The sequence below is a fragment of the Tubulanus polymorphus genome, chromosome 2 (assembly GCF_964204645.1).
Source record: "Tubulanus polymorphus chromosome 2, tnTubPoly1.2, whole genome shotgun sequence".
Classification (NCBI taxonomy): Eukaryota; Metazoa; Nemertea; class Palaeonemertea; order Tubulaniformes; family Tubulanidae; genus Tubulanus; species Tubulanus polymorphus.
The window spans coordinates 16,357,288-16,379,765 of NC_134026.1; the positions used below are offsets into that span (position 1 = coordinate 16,357,288).

At 37.0% G+C, this 22,478-nt stretch overlaps 2 protein-coding genes across 2 annotated transcripts; both read left to right on the forward strand.

Moving 5' to 3' along the window:
- Positions 1-237: 237 nt before the first annotated feature.
- Positions 238-6,550, forward strand: LOC141898965 (uncharacterized). The gene is made up of 17 exons (XM_074785115.1): positions 238-376; positions 1,243-1,514; positions 2,384-2,495; positions 2,704-2,921; positions 3,004-3,123; positions 3,286-3,456; positions 3,550-3,689; positions 3,902-4,019; positions 4,143-4,229; positions 4,324-4,504; positions 4,578-4,667; positions 4,745-4,825; positions 5,349-5,409; positions 5,501-5,563; positions 5,669-5,811; positions 5,958-6,124; positions 6,203-6,550. Exons 1-17 carry the CDS (start codon positions 238-240, stop codon positions 6,548-6,550), a joined length of 2,511 nt encoding a protein of 836 aa, XP_074641216.1.
- Positions 6,551-14,956: 8,406 nt separating this feature from the next.
- On the forward strand, positions 14,957-17,294 carry LOC141900353 (uncharacterized). Its single transcript, XM_074787211.1, has 8 exons — positions 14,957-15,072; positions 15,164-15,235; positions 15,336-15,506; positions 16,032-16,100; positions 16,185-16,205; positions 16,294-16,347; positions 16,963-16,992; positions 17,089-17,294. The coding sequence occupies exons 1-8, from the start codon at positions 14,985-14,987 to the stop codon at positions 17,292-17,294; spliced, it is 711 nt and encodes a 236-aa protein (XP_074643312.1). The 5' UTR covers positions 14,957-14,984.
- Positions 17,295-22,478: the final 5,184 nt, after the last annotated feature.

Genomic DNA, 22,478 nt, shown 5'->3' on the forward strand with positions numbered 1-22,478 from the left:
CCCGTTGAGTTCTTGAACTGGTGCTTTCCTATTAGTGTACTAATATAACGAAAGACCAGAAAGGCTACATGCAATCTGATTACTTCTAACCTTTACCAGCACTTATTTTTCAGTCTATCCATCATGCCTCGCAAAAAAACTATTAAAGAATTGCATACAGATTATCCTGAGGTAACCATCGTAAAATCTGGAAAAATGAAGCCTATTAAAGTTGTATGAGAGAAACAAAAAGAACCGATGTTATACCTGGTCAAAGATGGTGTTTTTCAAAGCGTCAGTGGGCAGTCGGAAATAAAAGGAAATGTTCCTGATTCTGGCTCATCTAATTTAACTGAGCCTGAATCTTCGGACTATGAATCACTTGATCCAACTGATAGTAAGTCAATACTAATACACTCTTATTCAATCAAATGAATTCGTTGAGAGAAATCCATTTGTATGGTACATGTAATTTTTAGCTCGGCTGTGACCGAAGGTCAGTGGAGCTGATGGGTTAGAGTGATTATCTGTCGTCGTCCGTCCATTCCTCCGTCAGCTTTTGCTTCAATTTGCTACTAGTGCTACAGTTCTTTTTTAATCTTGACCAAACTTGGTATGAAGTGAAAATGTCCAAGGGCTAAAAAGTTATGGAGCCGTTTTTCCGAATTTGATCTCTAGAGGGCGCTGTATGGGTGGCGCTTGTAAAATCTTTAAATCGCTTCTTGTCCAACAATTATAATCTCATCTTGACGAAACTGGGAATGTAGATACTACGGGCCAAGCACTAAAAAGTTATAGGGCCGTTTTCCGTTATAGAGCCGATCTCTTTGAACTCTTGAGTGCTGTGAAGGTGGTCCTTGTAAAATCTCATCATAAAACAGGGGGGGGACATTTTGTAGCAGCAATTTTTTTGCGTAGCTGTAGCTCATGAGATGTTCCATGATTGTGGTCAGTTTCAAGGTCATGACTCTCTGTTTTGTAATGTTCACCAGGGGGCATTGAATAGTGGAATAACGTATGATATTTCCATATTGCATGTTTTGTTACCACGATCAAAAGCAAAATTGTAGTTGCAAAAGGTCATTGATATCTGTATTTTATAGATCGCCAGATTGTGGAGCCTTTCAACCAGCCAGTAGGCATGGTGCCCCCTAGTTAATTTGCCGGATGTTCCCATTAGGCATTGGTGATGGCATTGTACTACTATAACTACATCTTGTTTTAAAATGATTGATCCAAATGAATATTCTTTTAACTCAAAAGGTCATTCTGAAAGTGCAACGAAAGGCAGTTATGGTGATTATGGAAAGAGACGAGTGTCTGAAGTCCATGCGTGGGATGAGTTATCGGACAAGCTCACTGAATCTGCTCTGAAGCAGTACAAACCGATGTCGTTTGAATGTTTTATCTGCGAAAAAATCGAACAAGAGCCTTTTCGATGTGATGATTGTCATCCATTTGCTACATACTGTTTGGAATGCAGCATAAACTTACATACATATTTGCCTTTCCATCGATTGAAGCAGTGGCAAGCTGTAAGTATTTATAGCCCATGTGGGACTCAAGTCCCAGGGGCCTAGCTTTCACTATTCAACTGTCATATGTCCATTATTCTGTCAAGGCGAACTTTTGAAGACACTTAATTCAATTGTCTGTCCATATATTTGGCTTGCTAAAATCAGCTCTTTTGAAGTTTTCAAGGGAAATTTCTAATACACTTCATGGTCAATTGGTATATTTGGTCAAAATTTGTTCACTCAAGGTCTTTTTTTGCGTCTAAAAAGGTTGTTTTTTATTTGAAATCTCATGTCTCTATCGCTTCTTTGCTTGGAAATATTGCACAAAATTTGACATTGGTACACATTGGAAATGTTTTTGAATAATAAGCTCACGCCAATACAAACCCTGGCCACAAACCCTTCATATGGTCTATTACATTGTCCATTTCTTGGCCAGACAGTGTCCGCCAGTCTACATTTCACTCCAGTCAATCATATGCGTGGTAATGATGTAGGACAAATCATGCATCTCTTTGGCTAGATATATAGACTGGTGGGCATTCAGTGTTAACCTCTCGGCCCACGAAATTTTGGGCGATGTAATAGACCAATGAAGGGTATACGGCCAGGGTTTGTGTTGACGGGAGCTTTAGCGGGCGGTAATCAAGCCCTGGCAAGTGAGGATGCCTGGATTCAGTGATAAAAATCGCCTATTGTGGGCCCTGCTTGGGTCCTAATTTTGCTGGAAAGTATTCTTTTTCAGTCAAGAAGTCCTTCCATTTGGGTCTAAAATTGCTGAAAAAGTCCTTAGTACTTCTTTTTGTCCTGGCCTTACCAGTGGAAACGTGAATGAATGGTAAAAACTCTACGTACATTGTATTTTATGATGTTTTTATTTTGCACAGATGGATGGTTTTTTTAACCATGTGTGTCCTAGGGAGCCACCCCTCCTCAGCAGATTACCATGCAATTGTACCTTGATTGAAGAAAAAATTATTACAGTCTTCGATTCTTATGGTATGTATAATTTGCTCAAGATTTAACTCTTGTTTTATAAATGACATTATCTGTCAGTAGGTTAAAATGCATGCCAGTATCTGGATTTAGATCCAAAAAAGTAAATTTCTTTAACCAAACAGCAAGAATTCACCAGGACGGTTAAAATCAAAATCAACCATAATTTACTTCAGATTTATTCACTGCTATGTTTGATATTGATTAATAGGTCGATGTGATGCGAAAAAAGTTCAGCACTGCGAATGTCAAAGTCTACCTATTGCTTTAACCAATCATCGTTTGTGGCCTGCATCTCCTTCCCAGCCAACATACGCTGCATCATTTGATTTTCTCAAACTTTTTACGACTCTCCAAATAGAAGGTCAGCTGTCAGCAAGAGCATTTGCAGACACGTATGCTGTGATGAACGCTTATTCGCTTGACCAGGTAAAGTAATACACCCCAAGTGCACATCTCCTGTCTATATTTCATTGTTAACTAAAATTTGATGTGCTTTGATGTTACGTAGGTCTCACAGTTGTATAGACTGCTGACAAGTGAGAGTCTGAGTAGATTTAGATTGATAACTTGTGAGGAATATCTGTTGTCGAAATCTTACACTTATAAGCGGTGCTTGGCTTGTCCTGAGGTATGGCTTCTGGCTGCATTTCTGACACTGGTTTGCCATATAAAATAGACCCCGCCTTAACCGGTACCATTTGGACCTTCATTTAGATTGAATGGATTACCGGATAGGCAGAGTCTTCTGTATTCTGAAATATTTTTTGAAAATCAATTTTCATCTTCCTAGGATAATGGTAAACTTTTTGTGTCAGCTGATGCTAATTTTGGATTGGTTCGGAAAAAGAATGCAGGAAGGAGTTACTCTACCCCACAAATCTTAAGACCAATATTTTTAGACCAAGGCAATGTAGATTCGTATGTTTTGAGATGTTGTGATACATCCAAACTTGATGATGGTGTAAATATTTTGGTTTTGAAAAAAATGGTTTTGATTGTATACAATATATATTAATATATTTAATTGAAATTGCCATTTGATTAATTTTTCCAGGAATGTAATAATTTCCAGGCAGGAACAGACATCCGTACCAAAAACAAAGCTGTCAATTTGGATTATACTGGTGTGATGGGTGTGGCATGTTCACGACATGAGATTCCACTAGCGATGCTAAATCTAAGGCACGGTGAAAGGTAATCTAGTTCTGTATCTTACATGTGCATATTTTGGAACCACAATCAATTGCAAATATGTAGCTCATGAAATCTTCTCTGATGAGTGCCAAGATCATTGGTTTCTGTGTATGTTCATTAGAGGCCATTGAATATTAAAATAGTCAATGATTTCATGGAGTCCTTGGATCCCTAGTTTTGATGTGTGAGAATGTGTTTGATTCATATTCCAGGCTCAGTTACGTTGTTTCGCTGTTGAATCATATGGTTGCAGAGCTGCAAGTTGAGCATAATCAATTAGAATTGGTAGTTATGTATGACATAGCTTGTGTATTGCAAAAATATCTAAAGGTAGATGCCATTTCTTAGTTATTGCCCATAGACCATGTTATTGAAACAATATCCCTAGTTCCCAAATGAGAATGGTTTCCCTGAACCCATTCTAACTACCACGTGCATTTGATATTTTTTTAGAAACCAGATATTTCAAGAATGTTGCCGGGTAATCTCCAATTTGCCATTCCATTATTTCACTGCTATGGTCATCAAGCCAATTGTCAAGTATGGATCTAACCTAGGTTTAAGTTTTCTTCTGACTGGATCATTATATTTATTTGAAAAAAAAAATGTTTTTTTATCTTTTATTATCGCTCAGACAAACTTAAGTCCACGTCGCTTGGAAAATTTTGGTTTGACGGATGGAGAAACTATGGAACGATTTTGGTCTTATATCCGACGATTTGCTCTAATCACAAAGGAACAGACTCCAAATCGTAGGTTAGAGTTACTTACATTAGCAGCCCAGCATTATACATGGAAGAAAATGAATAAAATTGGTAAGTAAATCCAGGATGGTATGGTTATCACGTATTGATAATTTTGACATCGTTTTTTTTTTTGTGGTTTCAGAATTCGCATTGTTTGAGCGGTTTAAGAGAGCAGATGTAGCTATAGAACAAGCAGAAAAAGAACTTGCCGATATATCATTGATAATTCCAGGTCTCGATTTGTCACCATGTATCTTATTTGCTAGAGGAATAAAGCTGAATTTACATGTATCTTTTCATTATTTTTAGAAATAGCTACTGGGAGAGATGATATCTTTGAACAGTGGAATTTCCAGGAAAAGGTATCAGTGACTCATAAAAGAGATAAAGGTAAAAGTTATGGCATGGTGTTAACAAGTTTAACTCTTTCCATGTTGATCATCATTAATGAAATTCCACTCAGCTGTGCTGGACCTTTTCGGGGTTGTGAACACGTGGCATTGAACTAAGTCAACACCCCAAAACCAATAATTTTCTGAAAGCTCATGAATGGTTATATGATACACTCTAGGGTTTGGGTCCATTGAGGGTCACGCTGACTTATTGACCTTTGAATTAGAAATCTGGGAAAAAATGGAGGTCACCTGCCATAAGTTACTGTGGGCACAGCTTCGCCATCTAATAGTTCTATACTATACCAGATACATGACTGTGAGATCTCATCCACTTGACAAACCAATAAAAATTGCCCTATAAACTTTTTTTCAATGAAATTATTTTAGATATATCCCTGGCAAATGAGTTTGCCCACGACATCAGCTATAGTCATCTCATGAGGCGAAATATTTAACCCACGGTGTGGAAAGAGTTTTAAGGCCTGTTGTATTGATTATTTTTCTTTTTCAATATTAAGGAAACCCATCCTCATGGCAAGAAAAATACGTCAAGCTCTTGTCTACATACTACAGTGTCTGGTAAGTTATAGTAATTATGAGATAAATCATCAGAGGTGCACTTATTAAGTACTTAAATGAAATATGAATGTAAATATATTTTTTTTCTCAGTACAATGATAAAGAGCTCTAATGATGGTGCCACATGTATGACCCTTGTTAAAGAGAGAGATGAGTAAGTTGGAGTAACTACGTACATTGGTATTAGTTTTCAGCTTGTTTTCTGTCAGTTTTCATTATGGTGGCATTGTGATGATACTGATACTGTTGTCTCGTTTAGACTGGATGCAAGACTTCAATCAATTGAAAATATTCGGAATCTCACTCGATGGTCCAGTTCTCAATACGAATACATCAATCTAATGGAAGCAATGAATGACAGGAAACGTTGTGCATATCTTCGACAAATGCGAACCTTAGCATGTGAGATGAAGGTTCTTGATAAAGCTTAAAAAAAACATGCAGGTGAAACTGCCATCCCATGTGACATAATTGCTTCATTGTCATTCCTCCCTTGTAAATCCCTTCAGAACAGACATAACTCATGTATATACCCCACTAAATTTTAGGTGGCCAGAAAATTGCAAGTCGTCTGATCAAGCAGCGGAAGCGGGTTGTGAAAAGTATAAAAAAGGCCATTAACTTGTACAATTGTCTGACTGCGGATATCAACAGAATTAGTTCTAAAGATGCTCTGAATCTCGAAAGCACAATTTACCAGCCATTGTCTAACGAGGTTGGTCTTTATTCTTCTCGGTGGAGCTTGCTACAAAATTTTTCTCGTATTTGATTTCCTGTCTTGTTCTTCCTTTAGATGTCAGCTTTAACTACAATGCAACGTAAAGCCTTAGGCAGTTGGTTTACTCTGAAAAGGTCGATAGAAGAAAAGCAAATGGTTCAGGTTGAACTTTCTCATGTGATACAGAATTTAGAGATTCAACGAGCTGATCTTCTTGCTGCCAGGGAAGATGACGATGCAGATCAGGGACTTAAGAGTTTGATATATGAAAAACTGAAGTTCCTTCATAAACGCATTTCCTCGTGTCAAGAAATATACTCAAATTTAGTGGAAAAACAAACTGCTGAACCGGAAGATTCCAATTCCGCACTGTATACTTTTGATTCTGATGATCAAGAGTCTGACACAGAAGTAGTTGTTTAATTTGGAATTTAGGCCACAGAAAAGAAAACTCTGTTTCTCGCGCCCGACTGACCCGATATTTCGTCGTTTCAAATAATAAATTTTCAGAATAAGACATAATTGCCTATCGACCCTTTTTCAAAATTTTGGGTGAAATAACTTTTTTCAAAAATATATTTGGCCGACCGACTACCAAACTCCTTTCTCGTAATTTTTTTTTTTTTTAAATCAAATCATTATATCGGCACAGATCATTATCAAAAAATATTTTATTACATCGGATGTTGCAAATTTGATTGGAAATGGTGCAGCCATGGAAATGGTGCAGCCATGCTCAGACAACTTTGCTAATCGGACATTGATGGCGACCTTGGATTGTAAAATTAAAATTCCCGGAATTCCGTGAAATATGTTCAAAATATAATTTTTTATAGGTAATTGTACAAACACCTCAATTTCCTTTTACTATTGTGGTCTACTAGCTGTTGATCATATTCCTGACTAAAAATTTGAACTTTTTGAGGGAAATTTTTAAGACGCTTTGATCAATTACCTTGATCTTTCGGATGTATGTGTATCTTCCCAGGGCCCATCAGCATAACAAAAATTGGGTCGATCGGACTCAAGATGGCCGTCCTATGACCTTTTTAGTGCCCAAAAATGTAAATTTTGGCCCAAATTCTGAGCCCTGTAGCTTCCTACTGGTTTGCCATTTCTCAATTTGCAATTTGTGATGGGTATTCTTTGGAAAGGGATGTTTTAAAACCTGAGACAGTTATTTTTCATCAGCCAATTATGACGCAATTGGCAGCCATCTTGGTGTCGCCAGTACTCATTTGTAAGTGGGAAAAAGTTTTTCCACATTATATTGATACCTAAGCGTATTTTGATACCACAATCAATTAGAAAGTTGTAGCTCATAACGTGTTCTATGATTGTGGTGAGTTTCAAGGTCAATGGATTTTGTCAATGACCACCAGGGGGCGTTGAATAATACAATATCTTAGCATTTCTTTATTATATTCGTACTTATGCATATTTTGTAACCACAATCAATTGGAAAGTTATAGCTCATGACATCATCTATTATTGTTGAGAGTTTTAAGGACATTAGTTATTCTATATGGTCACCAGGGGGCGTTGAATAGTAGAATAACTTAGTATTTCCTTATTATATTGGTACTTAGGCGTATTTTGTTATCATGATCACTTGCAAAGTTGTAGTTCATGACATGTTCTATGATTGTGGTGAGTTTCGAGGTCATTGGGTTTTGAATATAGTCACCAGGGGGCGTTGAATAGTAGAATAACTTAGTATTTCCATATTAGATTGGTAACAAGGCATATTAAGTTATCACAATCAATTACAAAATTGTAGCTGCTGACATGTTCTATGATTGTGATGAGTTTCAAGGTCATTGGTTTTTGTATATGGTCACCAGGGGGCGTTGAATAGTAGAATAACTTAGTATTTCCATATTAGATTGGTAACAAGGCATATTTAGTTATCACAATCAATTACAAAATTGTAGCTGCTGACATGTTCTATGATTGTGATGAGTTTCAAGGTCATTGGTTTTTGTATATGGTCACCAGGGGGCGTTGAATATTGAAATCGTTAGATTGTTGAGCATTTGGAACCACTTCCCAAGTGGGCATGGTGTCCCTGGACCCCTAGTTTTCAATCTCTGTTCATCCACTACTGTTCCCCTGTGAATTTGGAACAATATTTTTGCAAATATGTCCTGGCCAGCTTCAGTATTGATTTCTTTTCAATGGAAATTATAAATTATATCAAATGTGTTTTTAAGTATTTTTCTGAATTTTTGCATCAAATTATTGAATAAAAAACTCATGTACATCAGATTTTATTAACATAGAGTAAAATTTATAATAATTTATATTGTGATATATTTTGGCTAGAAATGCGATGTTTGTTTTTATTAGTCTATGCCTGTATGCGTGGTATGCTAGTGTAATGATATATGAATATTTATATAATATGTGTATGTGTGTAATTATCGTGTTCATGAATAAATAGATATGTGACGCTAAACGTTCATTTGTCATTCACAATGCATTGAAGATGATTTCGTTGTTCGTTATTTCTTTGAATATAATACGTGGATGAGCCGGCTAGATCTATTTTGTGGTATTTTGGATTGAAAATGATCTTCAAAAACCAGGAGGCCCGTAGAGTCGAAGAACAACAACAACAGCAACAACGAAACTTCTATTTCACGCTTAAAATAGTCGAAAAATGTGGATATTGATGATTGTTTAATTTTTTCTGCATGCTTGGTCGTTCTTGTCTCAGTATGTTTCTGGTGAATTGCGAATATAGTTATATATTAGCAGTTGCGCGTTTCTGATATCGTCGTTCAAACAAGAACGACCAACAATGAGAAATTGATCGAAACTTCTATTTCACGCTAAATATAGTCGAAAAATGTGGATATTGATGATTGTTTAATGTTTTCTGTCTGCTTGGTCGTTCTTGTCTCAGTATGTTTCTGGTGAATTGCGAATATGGTTAAATATTAGCAGTTGCGCGTTTCTGATATCGTCGTTCAAACAAGAAATACCAACAATGAGAAATTGATCGAAACTTCTATTTCACGCTAAATATAGTCGAAAAATGTGGATATTGATGATTGTTTAATGTTTTCTGCCTGCTTGGTCGTTCTTGTCTCAGTACGTTTCTGGTGAATTGCGAATATGGTTATATATTAGCAGTTGCGCGTTTCTGATATCGTCGTTCAAACAAGAACGACCAGCAATGAGAAATTGATCGAAACTTCTATTTCACGCTAAATATAGTCGAAAAATGTGGATATTGATGATTGTTTAATGTTTTCTGTCTGCTTGGTCGTTCTTGTCTCAGTATGTTTCTGGTGAATTGCGAATGTGGTTATGTATAAGCAGTTGCGCGTTTCTGATATCGTCGTTCAAACAAGAACGACCAACAATGAGAAATTGATCGAAACTTCTATTTCACGCTAAATATAGTCGAAAAATGTGGATATTGATCATTGTTTAATGTTTTCTGTCTGCTTGGTCGTTCTTGTCTCAGTATGTTTCTGGTGAATTGCGAATATGGTTATATATTAGCAGTTGCGCGTTTCTGATATCGTCGTTCAAACAAGAACGACCAACAATGAGAAATTGATCGAAACTTCTATTTCACGCTAAATATAGTCGAAAAATGTGGAAATTGATGATTGTTTAATGTTTTCTGTCTGCTTGGTCGTTCTTGTCTCAGTATTTTTCTGGTGAATTGCGAATGTGGTTATATATTAGCAGTTGCGCGTTTCTGATATCGTCGTTCAAACAAGAACGACCAACAATGAGAAATTGATCGAAACTTCTATTTCACGCTAAATATAGTCGAAAAATGTGGATATTGATGATTGTTTAATGTTTTCTGTCTGCTTGGTCGTTCTTGTCTCAGTATGTTTCTGGTGAATTGCGAATATGGTTATATATTAGCAGTTGCGCGTTTCTGATATCGTCGTTCAAACAAGAACGACCAACAATGAGAAATTGATCGAAACTTCTATTTCACGCTAAATATAGTCGAAAAATGTGGATATTGATGATTGTTTAATGTTTTCTGTCTGCTTGGTCGTTCTTGTCTCAGTATGTTTCTGGTGAATTGCGAATATGGTTATATATTAGCAGTTGCGCGTTTCTGATATCGTCGTTCAAACAAGAACGACCAACAATGAGAAATTGATCGAAACTTCTATTTCACGCTAAATATAGTCGAAAAATGTGGATATTGATGATTGTTTAATGTTTTCTGCCTGCTTGGTCGTTCTTGTCTCAGTATGTTTCTGGTGAATTGCGAATATGGTTATATATTAGCAGTTGCGCGTTTCTGATATCGTCGTTCAAATAAGAACGACCACTATAATTACTATAATAATCGTGGTGACGTACTTGCTTCGTATTTTGTTTTAAACTTCATCGAGTGTTTGAAGCGATGACGTTTGTGAAATACAATGATTTTGATTATAATCTAAAATCGTACGGTCCAGGCAATGCGCATGCGCATGCACAACACGGGTGCGTCAAGAGTAACATCTAACATCAGCTCTCTTTTATCATACTCGAAGCGACGATACGATCCAATTCTTTTCTTTCTATAAATTATATCAATTATATCAACTGAACGCGTCTGCATCGTGATGGCTGAATGTCTAGGCGTGGATCTGGATGCAAGTAGCGATATTAGTGGAATAGAACCATTCGATGTAAGTGATGAAGACGATAGTGACAAAGAACAAGGCCGGCAGAAGAAAGTCGGCAGTGAAACCCCGATCCTCGGTACGCCCGTTGAAACAGATGGGCTCCGACTCAACAACCAGTACCCGGCCAACAAGCTTACTGGAGCTGCTGTAAAAGGTACATACCGTAATTGTTTAAATTTATATACTGTCAAGGCATAGCTGTAGGACTTGGTATTAGCTGATCTGATGTCAATGATAAGTAAGAAACCTCTTTATTTACTTCGCACAGAGTCAGAGAGAATACGAGTGGGATTTGCGTATGTTCGTAAGTTTCCTCCCAGATGTATGGGTGTGATAAATGCAGCGGAAAATACACAGGCCCAAAAACAGATCTGTGGACTACATGATATTCCACCAACATGCCCCTATGGAAGTGGGGACCTGGTCGTTGAAATACACGGAAATGGCTATGGTTATTTGTAAGTATGGACAATAAATCCTCTTATCAACCAAAATTCTTATCTTACCTGTACTAAACTATCTTCTAATTGAATATCTTTCTTTTCAGCTTTTATACTCATGAATTTCAAGAATTTCTTCCCTCCTGCCCAATTATTGGCGAAATTGATACGATTAGACGCGTGGAAGCTCTGCGGTTAAAGTATGGTGGAGCATTGCCAATTGGGCCATGGCCAATGGAGGAAGTTAAAGAACATGCAAAATCGATTATACCATTGTTTATGGAAAAAAAAGCAATTGGACTTAAGCCCTCCCTAAATATTGGACTTCATTTCCTCGCATGGAAGTATGATTCGATTAGTTTCGAAGAACAGTGGAATATTCATGTCGACCAATTAAAAAAGCTCAAGCAGCAACAGGACATCGAAGAAAATGTATCTGTAAAACGTGTTGATGTTACGACAACTTTGTCCAGGCGTAAAAGTAATAGACGTCGTGTTGTTTCCGTTCTAAAAAGTGACGTTAGCGAAAAGAACCAGGACTCGTCATCAGTTATTGCGTCCGATACAGCTTCAGTATTATGTAAAAAAGTAGACAGTGGATATGAATGTTCGGTGTGCGGCAGAATTTTTGGCAATAAATCAAATTTTAATCGTCATTCAAGAATACATTGCAAAGAACTGAAATTTTCATGCGAGATATGCGGTAAAAGCTTTACCGATAAGAGCAATTTGAACGTTCATGTTAAAAGACATGTGCCAAAAGGACAATATGCTTGCAATATTTGTGGATTAAGATTTATGTCTAGAGGCAACCTGACTGACCATAAAAAGCGTCACACTTCTGAAAAAGTTGTTATTGCTGATCGATGTATTTTGCCTTACTGCAAAAAGTATGGTGAAAAATTTAAAGATCTCCTTCAGCATGCTCGACAAATGCATAAACTAGATACGATATGTGCCTATAACGAAGCGGTTAAAAAAAGTATTGACAAAAAATTAGGTAGTTCGAGTACCACCACAAATTGCCATTGTCCGAACCATGATATCTGGATATACCGTTGGGTTGGCAGCAATCATAATTGTTATCTATGTGAGTGTCCTATGAAATTTACTCGCATATTCCACGAGGAGAAGAAAGCACATATTTGGACACGTACTTGTCGCTATTCTTCTCATTTGTTTTGAAAATCTTGGCTTTTAATCATAAGTAGCAGGGTCAATCGGTTATACTCATGGCCTGTAGTTACTTTCAAAGTTAGTTTTCTTTTTTGAAGTTTGATGCTTTTTAAAAGTTGTATTTTATTATATTGTGTCTGTGTACTATCATATCAACTGTAATAACTACAGGATTATTATCCATATAGATATCAAATGATAGAATTTATTTGTTATAATAACTTAATGATGATTTTTAGAAGGTTGATGCTGTTTAAAAGTTGTTTTTTATTATATGTACTATTGACTGTAATAACTACGTACAGACTTATGATCCATAAATCTTAAATAATAGAATTAATTAGGCCTGTAAAAACTTTGCGAGGATTAATTGCAATTGTATTATTATGATCTAAGTTGCACAGCATTTCATTATATTTTTTCTCTGCAAAAGGTTATTTCAATAAAAACTGTTTTTAAATGTACACGAAACTGAATTTTATTTTTTTAGTTTTGGAATGTGGCAGGTAGATGAAATCTAGTGAATGACTATCCTTATCAGCCAAACTTCGTGTACTGTTAAATGTTGGTTGTTGACTGGGTTGAATTTTTTTCTCGGGATCATTTTGGTTTACATTATCGTAAAAAGAAATATAACTAAATATAAATATAGAGCGATTTTCAAATCAGGAGTTGACTCGTGAAAATGTTTCGATCCATCATGCATTTAATGCGTGCAACATTGCGATTCATCCATCATCCAAACTACCGGTACCAGTACCACCCGGCATTGCACACCGCAGCAGCCGTGCGACTGATAAGAGTTCAACTCACGACATAAGATCTCTCAGATCCTATTTCTTCCAGTTCAAAAAAACATCTTAAAGGTAAGAATTAAGTTGGTCACGTTGCCTTTAAAAAGCTAGCCTAAACGACTCATTTCGTAACTACTGGGCAAAAATAGGGGATTCGAGAGCCTAGGTCTGGAGGAGCGAGAGAGAACAGGTCCTATTCATCTGCTCATTGACTCTCACTGAAAAGGCTTGTTGCTATAAGTGTGGCGGGCTTGGTGTATGGCATTGTGTATTGTCTGTTAACTCCTACAATGATGAATAGATGCATTGTTAGTACCTCAGGCTCAGACTCAGTGAGGAATGAGTATTGAATTATTAAGTCAGTAGGCCTACTAAAAAGCAAACTAATCCAGGGGCGGTGGAAGCAATTTTTTATTGCTGCAGCCAAATGCCGATTTTGGACAGATTCTAAATATTGCCACAGCGAATTTACTTAATTTCTTCAAAAACTTGGTATTAAAAAAAAACGTCATCAGTAAATTATTGTCGCTGCAGTCGCTGCACTTCCAACGCCACTGTAATCAATTTATCTACCTTTATTATGCATCACTTTGTTTATGGTTTAGCTTCGAAAGGGTGAAATAATCAAATATCCACTACCATTTTTTGATCTACCAATTGGCCATTTTGAAGTAGGACTAGACTATAGGCCTAGCAGCCACATCATTTTTCATTGAGTGAATGAAAAGATGTCAACAATTATTCTTTTTTATTTCTAGATGGACAAAGAATTTGAAAATACCCATGGGCCATTATTAAACACCAAGGAAAGGTAAGCATGCACTTGGGCAGGTCTCTACTATCAAACCATTCAGACCTAGTTCTTATAATTAACTGATACATGCACTATCATTACGTTGTTGACTTAGCCTAATGTCGTTCCAAGATCAGAGATAACTTATGACAACCTCTCTGATGAACTTTGGCGAGTTTGACTATGAAAGATCTTTTAAGCTACTTACATTTAACAGTCGTTAACTGCTTTAGTTTCAATTTGAATTCAGACAGTCTACTTTGGTGTCCTATTATGAGAAAGGGATGACTCATTGTGGAAATGAATTTACCAAAGGAATGGTTCGAGAAGCCAGTGTTGCTACAGGCATGCCAGAGAAATCAGTTAAGGTAGGCCTATATAACTTTTTCTTATGATCTAGGGCCTACGGTGTTTTCTCCAGACTTTGTGATGAAGCACTTTTACTAAAATAATAAATTGATAAACTGTATTTTAAAAGTTTTAGTTTATTCTGTTAAAGAAATGGATAGAGAACCACAAGGTACAATGTCGAAAGAAAGCTGGGATTTACAACAATGAAAATCTGAGTAAGAAGCAGCGCATTCGATCATGCAGACCGTACGATGTTTATCTCTCTGATAAAAAAAAAGGAAAATGTAAGCTAGATACATGTTGATTTTAGTCAACCTCTATGTAGTTGCTGAGCCTGTTTAAAGTGAGGTGTGTGTAATTTGTATATCATTTTAGGCCAGGGAAATTGGAATGACCAAACAGAGGAAGCAATGGCTTCATACGCACAGAGGGCTGCAAGCCACAGCCAGCCTATCGGCCCAGAAAATAAAGAAAATAACATTGAATTTCTGGTGCATGAACTAGAAAAAAAGGTAGGCCGTTTCATTTAACCATTAACGTTTATGTTATTTGCAGTCATCTAAATAACATAATTATACTTCAGGTAAATAAATTTACTTCGACAACAGAAAAGTTGTGGCTATTGCTATTACTAAGGATGGGAATAGAATGTTTATATGTGGATCACCAATTCCAACAAAGTGGTTTGAAAAACAGAGAGAGGTTCAGCAAAGTCTGAAGTCACTTTATCAGCCAGGTAAAGATAATTCAAACATACACACTTTCACTATCATTAACTAAGATAATTCAGGCAGTCTCAGTTTCTATACGTTTGTTGCTACATTCAGATGATGACAATCAATTAGAAGATGTCAACGTACTGCGATCGAAAGTCACAGATATGTTCAATCGTAAATACAGTAAGCATATATTTTAGCTACTTGATTTGATTATACATTCAAATAGTCGAAAAATTCAGCATTTGACAATCGTAATCATTTCATATGCGCCATTATATAGCTTCAGCAATAAAGGGTATCTCCGGGACGAGATGCAGCTACAAAGCGGTTGATGCTGGTCAAGTCAGGGCATTTAATTTGCCAACTGGAATAATTTTGAAAAGACCATCATCTTATGCAAAAAACTCGCTGAAAGCACTTTTGAAAAAGGAAGATAAAATATACTTCGAAGGTACACTGTTTCAACTTACCGGTAATAGATATTTAACACACTAAGTTAGACACACTATTACATAATATATCAACATTTATCTTGATGTTGATATATTGAATGTCATTATTAGGCCACACAAAGAAATACCGTAGTTTCTCAGGTTTTTTCTGGAAAGTGACGCTGGTGAGCAAATTATATTTTCATAGCTCCTTTGAAAAAGAGTTGAAATAAAAAGCTCGAAACCAGAGACTTATATAAGAGATGCGGGAAGTAAGTAAATAACAAATACAGCGGTGCGGGCGAGCAGGATTTAATTTTTATAATAAAAAAAGACGATTCAGATTGATGGTTTGCCAATGCGGGTTAGCGCATTTGAATTTTCGATTTTAATTAGGGACTTTTTTTATGATGCGGGTGGCATTTGACCTTGAAGAACTAGGGTATTTCTTTGTGTGGGCTTAATGAATTAAAATACAATGTACTGGTACTGGTATATGTCTTAATGGAATATGGAAGGATAACATTAGAATTATTTCTTATTAGTTGATACTATGAGCCACGAAGAAGCAGCGTCACCAACTGAAGAACTTCAGTTTCCAGAAGCCACTGAAGGTACAACTAAGTCTTTTTGTCTTCTAAACTTACAAGCTATGGTAATATTGGGGTAAATTATCTTGTTTCTCATTGTAAATTCAGATAGTGCAGAGATCATCAGAGGTACGTATTGTTCTTTATATTTAGAAAATAAATAAAATGAGATATTATTGAATAGCTAGGCTGAATTATCCTTTCTTTTTTTCAACAGAACCTATGACAAAAAGAAAAACCGAAGTTGTCACAAAGAAAAAGGAGAAATCAGGTACGCAGCCTTCAATTCAGTTAATACCAATCGAATACAGCATAACCTCTCTAGTGAACACTTCGCTTCCTAAGAAATTGTTCACTATAGAGAGGTGTTCACTAATTGGAGGTAGCACATATTTTTCCGCAAAACCCAGGTTTTAGAAACCCTTCTTGAAGAAGAACACTCCACATTGAACCCCCTGTCACGTAAAACTCTGCATTTTTTGCTAGTCTAGACAGTGAACCCGCGTTCAATGCAGAGTTCAGGCGCCACAATTGACCTTGAACTTGCACTAAAGATGTTGTTTCTTACTACCGAAACTGTGTTAAGTGTAGACGCTACTCACCGTGAACGCGGGTTTTCATTGAACCCAGGTACGTTGAAACCTGGGTACAACACGCTAGTGAGGACAAGGTTATTTTGGGATGGGACCACTGTTCACTATAAATACTCATTTGGTAAAGTTCACTAAATGGTGGTTCTGTTTAATTGAAAATGAGTAGGGAAAATTTGGTTCCCGGGTAAAAGTGTTCTCTAAGGGAGGCGTTCACTAAATAGAGGAGTTCACTAAGGGAGGTGTTCACTGTAGTTTCGTTTAAAAAAAAATGATTGAGTTTTTTTTCATTTTAGCAAATAAATCCAGAAAGAAACCAAATGATGGTATGTATTTATGAAGAAACAGCATCTTAAAGCGCAAAATTTCAATTGTAATATGTAGCCTGTGGTAGTATATTTGATATCAATCTTTAATTCCAGACATATTCTTGGTGGAAAAAATTGTTGGTCATCAATCGAAAGGAGGTCAACAATATTACAAAATTAAGTGGTTGGACTTCTCTTCAAAACACAACACATGGGAGCCGATTGAAAACCTGACATCCGTTATGGATATGGTGATCTCGTATGATAAAAAGATACAAAGTATTGTAGAAAAACATCAACCAATTGAATTGAAAGAATAAAAGAATTTATTATAGTACAAGAAACCAATTCATTTACATTTTTCATTCATTGAGATCGGAGTAGAGCTGTTGAGGAAACTTCACTTGCTTTGGTGAATTTAACAATTAAATTATAGTTTAGTCTACATCAGTCTTTCTGGAAAAGAAAATATTAGAAATGCTGAAATCAATACATATATTGTGATTGGAACAGAGCCCAAATGGATTACTGAACGAAATGGAATACTGAGCAAATCCCCAAGTTCCTTCAGTGCCATAATTTAGGTACCGGTAATTTGTTGGGGGCTATTACAACTTGCCTGTTATTTGATTGTATGAATCGCACATAGGTTATCGCACATAGGTTATGTGAGAAACTTGATATCGAAGGGTCCATTCATCTTGTTGATTCTGTCCAAATGAAATCGAATATAAATGTAATTACAAATGTGATACTCATGTATAAAAGACGATTTTTAAGTTTAACACATCTACCCTATTTAGTCGTATTACAAAATCTTAACAATGCAATCAAATATCAACTAGGGGTTAGGGGACGCAATCGATGAGCATGCCCCCATTTGGATCCGAGCAGCCTGCAGACGGTCTCTGTGGCAGTACCCAAAAAGTTTTTATTGTGATCGAAACTAGGGGTCCAGGGACACCATGCCCACTTGGGAAGTGGTTTCAAATGCCCAACAATCTAACAATTTCAATATTTAACGCCCTCTGGTGACCATATACAAAAACCAATGACCTTGAAACCCAATACAATCATAAAACATGTCAGCAGCTACGATTTTGTAATTGATTGTGATAACAAAAAATGCCACGTTACTAATTTAATATGGAAATACTAAGTTAATCTACTATTCAACGCCCCCTGGTGACCATATTCAAAACCCAATAACCTTGTAACTCACCATATTCATAGAACATGTCATGAACTACAACTTCGCAATTGATCATGGTAACAAAATATGCCTAGGTACCAATATAATAAGGAAATACCAGGTTATTCTACTATTCAACGCCCCCTGGTGACTATGTAGAATTACTAATTTCCTTAAAACTCACCACAATCATAGATGATGTCATGAGCTACAACTTTGCAATTGATTGCGGTAACAAAATATGTATTGGTACAAATATAATATAGAAATACTAAGATATTGTATTATTCAACGCCCCCTGGTGGCCATATACAAAAAACAATGAACTTGAAACTCACCCCAATCATAGAACACATTATACTCTAAAACTTTCTAATTCATTGTTGTAACAAAATATGCTTAGGTACCAATATAATGTCGAAAAACTTTTTCCCACCCACGAATGAGTACTAATGACACCAAGATGGCTGCCAATTGCGTCATAATTGGCGGATCAAAAATACCTATCTCAGGTATAAAACATCCCTTTACAAAGAATACCCATCACAAATTGCAATGAGAAATGGCAAACCAGTAGGAAGCTACAGGACCTAGAATTCTGGCCAAAATTGACATTTTTGGGCACTAAAAAGGTCATAGGACAACCATCTTGAGTCAGATGGACCCAATTTTTCTTATGCTGATGGGCCCTTGGTAGATTCAAATATATTCGAAAGATCAAGGTAATTGATCATATCGTCTTCAAAATTTCCCTCGTAAACTTCGAAAATGTGTAAAAAGTGCTGATTTTGGCAAACAACAATGGCTGCCAGTCGGCCATCTTGATTCTGATAGGGCCAGTTTTTGGGCTGAAGATGTGTCTAGGGTAGATACATGTATAAACCAAATATCAAGACATTACCTTGAAGCGTCTTCAAAACTTCCCAAAATAACTGGATTCCGTCTACGGACAGACGAACGGATGAAAAGTGAACGCAATAGCCCGCTGGGACTAAAGTCCCAAGTGGGCTAAAAAAGTTTCATTTTTAAGTCATTAAAATTCACCCTATGTGGAAAATATGTTCGTCAGTCATGGTGACAATGTTCAAATTCAAGAAATCTCACAAAATGGAGGATTTTCTCTCCTATTCAACTGGACTAAAGGAGTCTTTTTGCCAATCCATCTAATTGGTGCAGAACTGGAATAATATTGGATTTCGGTTGTTGTCCACGATTTTTGGGAATCTGTTAAGACCTAAATGAGGTACGTTCCCCAAAAAGTAAGCGAGATATCCCAACATAGTACGGAAGCCCTGAGACGAATCTTTATGTCGCGTAATTTCATAATGTCGTGCATGGCCAAATAAACTCGAAATCTAATTAACTTGGGAAGTTATGAACTGGGGAACTCGTGAACCCAAGATGTCGTCTCAGGGCTTCCATACAACAGAGAAACAGGCGTGAAGCTAACACTAACAGGGGTCATTCATTTATTACACGCTAGAGCCAGGAGGGGGGAAGGGATAAGTGCAATAGCGTACTGTAATGCTTAATGTAGATGCAAAAATGGCCGATTTTGCATACTGAGGGGAGGGGGGTTGAAAAATTCAAATACTATGCGTACTGTACGTAATAAATGAATGATCCCCGAAGTAGGCCTGCTAATAATGTCGAGCATGAGGCGTGGAAAACCCGAACTACTACGTCTATTTCAACTTGATTTGAGAGCACATCAGGTGGCCTAGCTCGCTCATTTTTGGTAGTACATACCTGGTCTTATTAGACCAGAAAGCACTGGCAGTGGATCTAAAACATCATTTTTTAATCCATTTGAAACTGTATTAAAAGATATCCAAAACGTCTGCATTGAAAGGGGATTAGGCCGCCTAAAGCCGGGTGCACACCTTTGCGATCATCGCGACATCGTATCATCGCATGCGATGTAGCGATGACACGATGAAAATCGTATCATCGCCGCATACCTTTGCTATTTTTATGAGGGCCTCGAGTTGGATTCAATCACGTGACTGAGCCGCTGATTTTGAACATCATATGACTGCTTCATCCTTAATTCTGATTGGTTACTAAAAATTTTTATCCGGAACATCGGCAGCGTAGCCCGCAGACCTTTCTTATTTCACGGAAAAATCGCATACGAAAATAAAAAACATGTTTGATTTGTTGCGATGTAATCGGCTCCGGATGCCACCGCATACCTTTACAATGATGCGATAAAACCATGCGATGAAGCGATCATACGATCAATCGCAAAGGTGTGTGCCGGGCTTAAATAAAGAAATTTGACTCCATAATTTGAAAGTTTAACAATAGGTTTCCATGCCTACACACCAAACTTCAGTTGAGTTGGTAGGCATGGAAACATATTCAGATATTGATAAACATTTAAATCATAATCATGGAGTCTCTTTTCTCTCAGGAACCTCTTTCAATGCAGACTTTTTGGATGTCCTTTAAAGCAGTTTAAAATTGATTAAAACACGATGTTTTAGGTCAGCTGCCATTGCTTTCCGGTCGTAGTGAGACTTTTATCAGGACAGGTATACGTGTACCACCATAACTGACTGAGTAGGCCACCCGGTATGCTTCTCACGAAATGTCACAAGTCAGGTTGAAATTGAAAATGAAATAGACATTAGGCCACCTTACTTACCAGGGTACACGGGGATTGGATGCAGATTGTCGTCTTGATCGAATTCAGGCCTAAAATCCTTGTAAAACGCGATGGTTATGCTAGCCGGAGGAGTTTTGTATGGCCCAAATAGGCTTCGTCCTTGAGAAGATGGATCTGTCGATAACAACCGACAGTCATGCCGAACTAAGTACCAAAATATAAATTTGCGACCAACGCGCGCGCCCTTCTGGCAATGAGTATCTAAGAAGGGTTACCATAATATAGTATACTATAACACGAGGCGATAGACTATCAAATGAAGGTTTACCCTTCTTTGATAAAGTATCGACGAAGAGGATGTGTATCGGGTGAGTAAATAAACTGCTGTATTGGTGATTTGTTTCCTACAGTTCTTATTTTATGATGATTCCACATGTTACTAAATTTATCTAATAGATTATTGATCCGCGGCAGGAATATATAATGTAGACTGAAAATATGCACGTCATTGTCAGGTGATAATATTCCGATTAGTTCCATGTGATGAAAAAGATTGTAAAACATTGAAAGCACACCTCACGTCTCTCCACAATCTTTCGATACGAGTATTGTGGATGGAGCGTCCAGCAATAAAAGATCCACGTTCGCGACCTCCTAATGGATGATCATTCATATATGCAGCAATTCCCATATTTTCTGATCCATAGCCTGCACGTACTCTCGAGGTCCCCACATATGAACAGCACTTTCAAAAAGTCTTAGCACAGTTTCAGCCCTATTGTTAGTACTACATTTCAAATAGACAATCATTCGACTGTATCCATCTATTCCTCCATGCACAACCAACCTCCACCTGAAATATTAAATCTTTACATATAATCATCATAGTAACATGTACAACATGTCGCTTGAATCACCGATGATGATAATTTACACGCAGATATCATTTCATAGCCTTAATGATAGGAACCCCTTCAAAAATAGGAGTATGGGTCATGCAACAAATTAGCCCTTCACGTTGGTAAAGATAGGTCTTCATATTCAATCTTTAATACAATATAATGGATTGACAACTTCTCACTGTTTTAGTATTCTCAATATTGTGATTGAATCATATAGGCTTCAATGCTTTACTTACCTAATAAGCTTGTGACTGCCATCGACATGCCAAAGAAATAGGGGTCCTGTGACACAATACACACGACGTCTAATTCGGCGTTGGATACTGTTGATCTCTCGGCCCCTGGGATCAACATTCCACATGGCCCGTCTGACGTTATCTCTCTGCACCCGATGTCCCTCTGCCAGTAACTGTCCAACAACACTTTTTAACCCTAAAGGATGAATGTGAATTAACCAATATCACACATTCCGGGATAAATTTCTAGTAATTTGCAATGTAATCCATGGTACTACACCAGTTCCATCACCAGAAAGCGAATATTCCCTACTCTATGTTTACTTACCATAGTTTGGAAATTCCTGCAATATTGTAGCAACTTTAACATTTAGATCTTGTTCAGGAATTTGTGAATATGTGTTTCTCACAGAAAGCCCAAATTCAGAAAGTCTTCTTTCAATTGTACTCTTACTGACACACAAAATATCAGCAATTTCTGGGATCGTGAATTGGTTATCTGAAAGAATTAATCAAAGATTCTAAGTGATGAACACAGTACACAGGGCGCAATTAAAGCAAGT

What these genes read in the sequence shown, in the direction of transcription:
- LOC141898965 (XM_074785115.1), top strand. Translation starts at nt 238, where the DNA reads ATGTTATACCTGGTCAAAGATGGTGTTTTTCAAAGCGTCAGTGGGCAG. An exon ending in TACAGTCTTCGATTCTTATG is followed by an intron (nt 2,496 to 2,703) that starts GTATGTATAATT and finishes ATTGATTAATAG; the next exon opens with GTCGATGTGATGCGAAAAAA. An exon ending in GTCATCAAGCCAATTGTCAA is followed by an intron (nt 4,230 to 4,323) that starts GTATGGATCTAA and finishes ATTATCGCTCAG; the next exon opens with ACAAACTTAAGTCCACGTCG.
- LOC141900353 (XM_074787211.1), top strand. Translation starts at nt 14,985, where the DNA reads ATGTTTATATGTGGATCACCAATTCCAACAAAGTGGTTTGAAAAACAG. An exon ending in TATGTTCAATCGTAAATACA is followed by an intron (nt 15,236 to 15,335) that starts GTAAGCATATAT and finishes GCCATTATATAG; the next exon opens with CTTCAGCAATAAAGGGTATC. An exon ending in CAGAAAGAAACCAAATGATG is followed by an intron (nt 16,993 to 17,088) that starts GTATGTATTTAT and finishes CTTTAATTCCAG; the next exon opens with ACATATTCTTGGTGGAAAAA.